The sequence below is a fragment of the Blastomyces dermatitidis genome (assembly GCF_000003525.1).
Source record: "Blastomyces dermatitidis ER-3 genomic scaffold supercont1.1, whole genome shotgun sequence".
NCBI classification, from domain to species: Eukaryota; Fungi; Ascomycota; class Eurotiomycetes; order Onygenales; family Ajellomycetaceae; genus Blastomyces; species Blastomyces dermatitidis.
In genome coordinates, this window is record NW_025544774.1 from 5,249,896 (window position 1) to 5,255,895 (window position 6,000).

Below are 6,000 nucleotides of genomic sequence, written 5' to 3' on the forward strand. Positions count from 1 at the left end.
AGAGGGAAAAAAGAAAAGAGAAGAAAATTCATTATCACTATTTTTAACTACTGACTGTCAAGAAAAAGAAAAAAAAAAGAAGAAAACAGAACAAAGAAAAGCAAGATCAGAGATCTTCTATCTGTCACATTCATCTCAAGTCTCTTATCAATTATTCTCAAGCTCATGTTACAGCTTTGTCTTCTGTTTAGTGAGATGTGTATTTCAGAATGCAATATCTGCTGACAGACTGTCATTCATGAGATTGCTGAAGCATGTCTCACTAGACAGCTTGAAGAAATGATTATCATTGATGATGTCACTCACAACTGAGACTACATTAGCAAATTTCTCAATCTTATCTAACTTCTTTCAAGCAGCCTGCACAGTGTTCAGATTATATTTATCAAGATTAGATAGCTGTCTCAACATCTTCAGATTCTGTGTCATGCAGTTGATAGTCTGATCTCTGAAAGATAAAATTGATGACTGCTACTCACTGCTTATCTTGATATTCTTAATCACTCTGACAGAAGTTAAACTAACATTTCTCTCACTAATTTAAACATGCTTGATAGATTTCAGAGCAACTGAACTCAAGGTCTTCTATTTCAAGAAAGTGAGTATCTTCTCAGCAGAGATGAAGGTCAAATTATTTTCATTCACATCACTATCTTTGATAGTGTCATCTCTGTCTGTATTCACAGTCTTCTCAAACCCTGATACACTTTTCTTAAATAGCAGATTATCAGTGTTTTTTTCAAATCTGTACTGACTACAATAATTTAAAGAATAGCAGACATTCTTATTATCTCACTGACAGTTAATGCAAGTATTATGTCTCTGCTGAGTTCAGTTGTCATCTGAAGAAGTAATTATATACTCTTTGAATCATCTGTGACTCATCATACAAAACTGACAAGATGTGAGAGCTATTTCTCTGCAAGTTTGAAGAACAATAATATCTCAATTAACTGAATCTTTGAGATTGACTGTTCTCAGAGTAATTAAGTCATTATTTATCATCTGTCACTGTAACTTTCATTGCACAGACATTCATCTCAGCAGTTTAATCAACTGCTAACTGAGTAGAACAAAAAATTTGTGATTTATAAACAGTATTTTCTCACTATGTTCTGTAAGTCTTTCAATGATTGATACAGTGTCTGTAAGTTCTTCTACAGTTAAATCTCACATTATTGATACACTCAGTCAGGCTGGCTTCTCATTCTTCTGAAAGTGTAGATCAGTTTTATCATTATAATGCAGACAGTATATACAAGTTATATCTCACAGTCAAGATATCTGATCATCTTCAACAACTCTCTTTCATCTTATTCTTCTCAGTATATTATTCTCTAATATACTACATTACTTCTGACTATCTCTTCATTACTATTTATCTGCTTCAGTCAGCTTCAATTTCTCTTCATCTTTCTTCTTATAAATATCTTTCATCACTGACTTCACTTTCACTTCTATCTGAGCTACTGACTTCATCTTGTCTTCAGTCACTGTCTCTGTATCTGTATCTTCATCAGAGAACTCATGTGTATTTGAAGATCATGACTTCTTCAGCTCAGTAAATGATGTAATAAACTTTCATTTAAACTTCTCTGCAGTTATATCTGAATCTTTTAAGCTTTCATTCTCAGATTTCTTCACTAACTCATCTGCAGCTTTCTGATCATGTAACCTAGTCAACTGATGATAAGATACAACTGTCTTTTCCTCATCACTTCTTAGAACTATCTTAGATATTGAAGAATGAGATTCTGACTCTTCAATTTCATTTGTCTTCTCTGCAGTCTTAAGAAGAGTATTACACTCTTTCTGACTCAATAACTGAAATAACCTTTTCAACACTCTTCTCATGCTATCTCTGTTAAAGTGATTAATCTTATCAATTACTTCTCTCACATCTGATGTTCTAAATACCTTTCTTGAACTCATTGCTGCAAGTTCTCTAGATTTCAATGAAAATTTTTATAATAATGAAAATGATAATAAAAAAATAATAAGAAAGAGAAAAGAAAAATAAGAAGAGAGAGATAACTGATCACATTATATACTTATAAATTATTCACTCATATCACTCTCAGTCTTCTGACAGAAGATCTATCTCTTTATCATTCTCAATTCTCTTATTCTCTTTTATCTGTGTTCACTCTGCATTTTACAGTTCTTTATCTTTCATCTATTTATTCATTCTTATGACTTCTATTATCTTATTGTCTCAGATTCTTTATCTTATTCATATTCATTATTTCATTATCACCTCATTATACTTATATAATATTCATGACAGATAAAGATTCTCTATAATATCTATCATCTTATTGTCTCACACTCTTTATCACTGTGTTATTATTATCTCATTGTTTCAACCTCTTTCTTTACTCATCTCTCACACAAGAAGAGTATTAACTCACATCTGAAAAATGTCTAACTCATTTCTTATTAGGTTTAGCTTTTTCTTATCACCTCATTTTCAGACATTCATCTCTTTTTAAACAGAGAAACTGTGATGTTCACTCTTACTACTTTCTGAGACTTTCATCTCTTTCTTTCTAAGACTTCTGTCTCTTTCTTTCTGAGACTTTTATCTCTTTCTAAGACTTCTGTCTCTTTCTTTCTAAGACTTTCATCTCTTTCTTTCTAAGGCTTCTGTCTCTTTCTTTCTAAGGCTTCTGCTTCTTTCTTCTGTAAAAGTCAATCACAATAAACAAACAAGCATGTATATATATATATATATAGAGGTGTCTGCTCATCTCCATCTTAAAGAATAAGACAAGTTTTACCCTTATATCTGACTCTACGTAGCGGCGTACGCTACATAAATACTTACTTTATTATTAAATTCAAGAATAATTTCAGTATTAAATTAATTTTAAATTAATTTTAAATTAATTTTAAATTAATTGTTAATTAATTATAGTAATAAAAATAAATTCAATCTGTATATTTAAGTAATTAACAATTGATTGAAAATCAATTAATAATTAATTCAGTGTAAATTATATAAATACTTACTTTATTATTAAATTTAAGAATAATTTCAGTATTAAATTAATTTTAAATTGATTTTAAATTGATTCTGAATTAATTATTAATTAATTATAGTAATAAAAATAAATTTAATCTATATATTTAAGTAATTAATAATTGATTGAAAATCAATTAATCATCAATTTAGTGTAAATTATATAAATACTTACTTTATTATTAAATTCAAGAATAATTTCAGTATTAAATTAATTTTAAATTGATTTTAAATTAATTCTGAATTAATTGTTAATTAATTATAGTAATAAAAATAAATTCAATCTGTATATTTAAGTAATTAACAATTGATTGAAAATCAATTAATAATTGATGATAAATAATTGAGTGGTTTCAAATTACAAGAAAAGATGTATTGAGCGAGGTCAGGTAGTGGCACGGGCCGAGGTCAGCTTACATAACGAGGTCAAGTGGCGCACTTAGCGAGGTCAAGTTTTCTGCTTCCTGCAAGAAAACCCCCTTGGCGACCTGGGTTAACCATTCTTATTAATTCTTATTATTATTAATATACGCTGCGTAGAGAAATGCACAGGCTTGGGCTGCCTGCTAGGTGGTTTATGGAGGGTTATTAGGATTTATGATGCCTGACAGAACAAGAGAAGAGGACAAATGTGCGAGTACAGAATAAGTCGGGGAAGGTTTGGTTTCTTTGGAGACGACTGCCCCCCGCCCCCATCCTGTTGTTCTTCGCCTGTCGCCGGGGCGTTCTATGACTCTCCTAGGTGGGTTATTCTTAGACACTCTGACAAAACTGCGCCACGCCCTCTCGTACGGAGTAGGGTTCTCTAGAAGAAACTCGAGAAACCCCGAGGAACGCAGGACGCTGCTTGCTCAGAAATTGACGGTGGGGAACTAACCTAGACCTTTGACCCTGGGTTTACCAAAAATAATTTGGGCTATTTTCAGGTTTCGGAAACGCTCACAGAAAGAAATACCGAGCTGTCATGGGCCTGGGTAAAGAGAGTCTCCTTTCCCCCCCCCCAAAACAGCATCAACTCCAAGACCCCAAAGCAGAGCATCCAGGCCTGGCAAAATTGTCATTGTAAGATGGAAAAATGAAGGCGAAAATTTCAGAGATGTCTCATGCCTCTCCTCTCTGCATGAGCCAAGGCCTCCACTCCTCTATGGGTTTAAACTTCCCATAGTTCCATACAACCGTACATGTGCAAGCAACCTCAACCCTCTTTCGTGCTTTAGCCCCCTTGCTAAATTTCCCACTGCCAGTATTCTCGCCCAATAAGAACCCTTGCTATGTTTTTGAGGGCGAGAGCACCTGGACAGTCGAAATTTTCTGTATGATGGACGATGTGACAATACCAATACATTCCCGGTATGGCGCTTCGCCCAGGGTATTGAAACAGACTTCGAGACGCTGTATTACGATTACACGCCCCTTCTCATCAAAGTTTTCAAGTTCTTTTCATTGGCCTTTTTCTCGTCCAAAATTTCGCCTGGCTTCCTTTGTAGGCTTGCATACCAAAAAAAAAGTCTTGTTCGTTGAGGACCAAATATTCGGGGAAATATTGATTCAATACTGTGGTTGCGGCACAGGGCACAGAGGGACTCTTGATATCCTTGAAATAATCTGGAAGATGGAGAGTGCTTGTTGGCTTGAGATGAAAAGCACAACATCTTAACAATTTCCATCTGCCTGGGCAATAATAAAAAGAATAATAATAAAAGTACGGAGTTACGGAGTGCGGAGCAGTTAGGGGAAAAAACAAAGCAACTTGCACCCCCATCAAACACAACCACCAAACGTTGCTCTGTATCGAAAACAGAGACCGCTTGGCCTGGACTCAAGACCAATTCAGACACAAAAAAAAAAAAAAAAGGTGGAAATTTTCTTTTTCCATTCGATGTGCCAGAAGTTAGAACCTGAAAGCCTCCTCCAGTGCAGTGCAGTGCTCAATCTAAATAAATACGTAGACCCGCTCCCAAAACTGGTACCGACCGACCGAGACCTCAAGAGCAGTTGCGCGGTTATGTATCATCATAAAGACAACTGAAGTCTCCACCTCATTTGCTGCTTTCCGAGGCACTCGAAAAGCTACATACAACAGTTATATCCATTGCACAAGGAAGGGGAGCGCCAGAAGATAAGCAAGTAATAATACCTAAACGGACAAATCATGTTGCGAGGAAAAGCCCTTTTTTTTTTTTTTTTTTTTTTTTTTTTTTTTTTTTTTTTGCTTTCAAGAGTTGTCTCGAGTTGCTAGTGGCAACCGCCTCTGCCGAAAGTTTTGCCTATTACCCAATAAGATGTCATGGAACCAGAATAGAAGCCTGACATGCCAATCTAGCCAGCCAACTACAGTCTGTAGATTGTGTGATGTTTATTAACCATCCCACAATTTTTCACCTAAAATAGGAGAAAACCAAGAGATTTGAGGGTTTTCCCTTTTTTCTTTTTTTTTTTTCCTTTTCTTGGCCAGTCAGGGGTTCATCAGACCAGAAAAGAAAGAAAACAAAAAAAAAAATTCCAACGTCATCTGTCCCTCATGTCATGCTTTTTTATCGCCAAAATATACACATCTCCACCCACCCCAAAGTAATCATAAATACGTAGAGAGGTTACGTCCAACCTTCTTCAGGCTTCAGCTTTTTTTTTTTTTTCTCTTCGCCAGCCGCCTCCAGCCTCCAGGCTTGCATAAATAATATGGGTGGTCAGCATCGCCATCCATGTTGATGTACGGCTGTTTCCGGGCCCAGCTGAAAAAGAGGAGGGAGAGTTATTAGCAATCTATGTTTTATGTTTCCCGTTTCCCCTTCATCGGGCGCCTGCCCCTCCTCTCCTCCCCACCCCACCTCCTCCTTCCTCCTCCTCCTCCTTCAAAGGTTTGCTTGGTAATAAAGATCTCTGGTTCCTATTGCCAACTTGTTGCTTGTGCTAAACTTCAACCCGAAAGGTTATCACGGAACTTGGCAGGAAGGGGCTTTTCGGGAAAAAAAAAAAAA

The 6,000-nt window shown here is 35.5% G+C and overlaps 1 protein-coding gene across 1 annotated transcript; it reads left to right on the top strand.

The window, feature by feature from the left end:
* Window positions 1–4,266: 4,266 nt before the first annotated feature.
* Window positions 4,267–4,984, top strand: BDCG_16185 (uncharacterized protein). The gene has a single exon (XM_045425442.1). The coding sequence runs from the start codon at window positions 4,338–4,340 to the stop codon at window positions 4,677–4,679; it is 342 nt and encodes a 113-aa protein (XP_045279266.1). The 5' UTR covers window positions 4,267–4,337; the 3' UTR covers window positions 4,680–4,984.
* The last annotated feature ends 1,016 nt before the right edge of the window (window positions 4,985–6,000 follow it).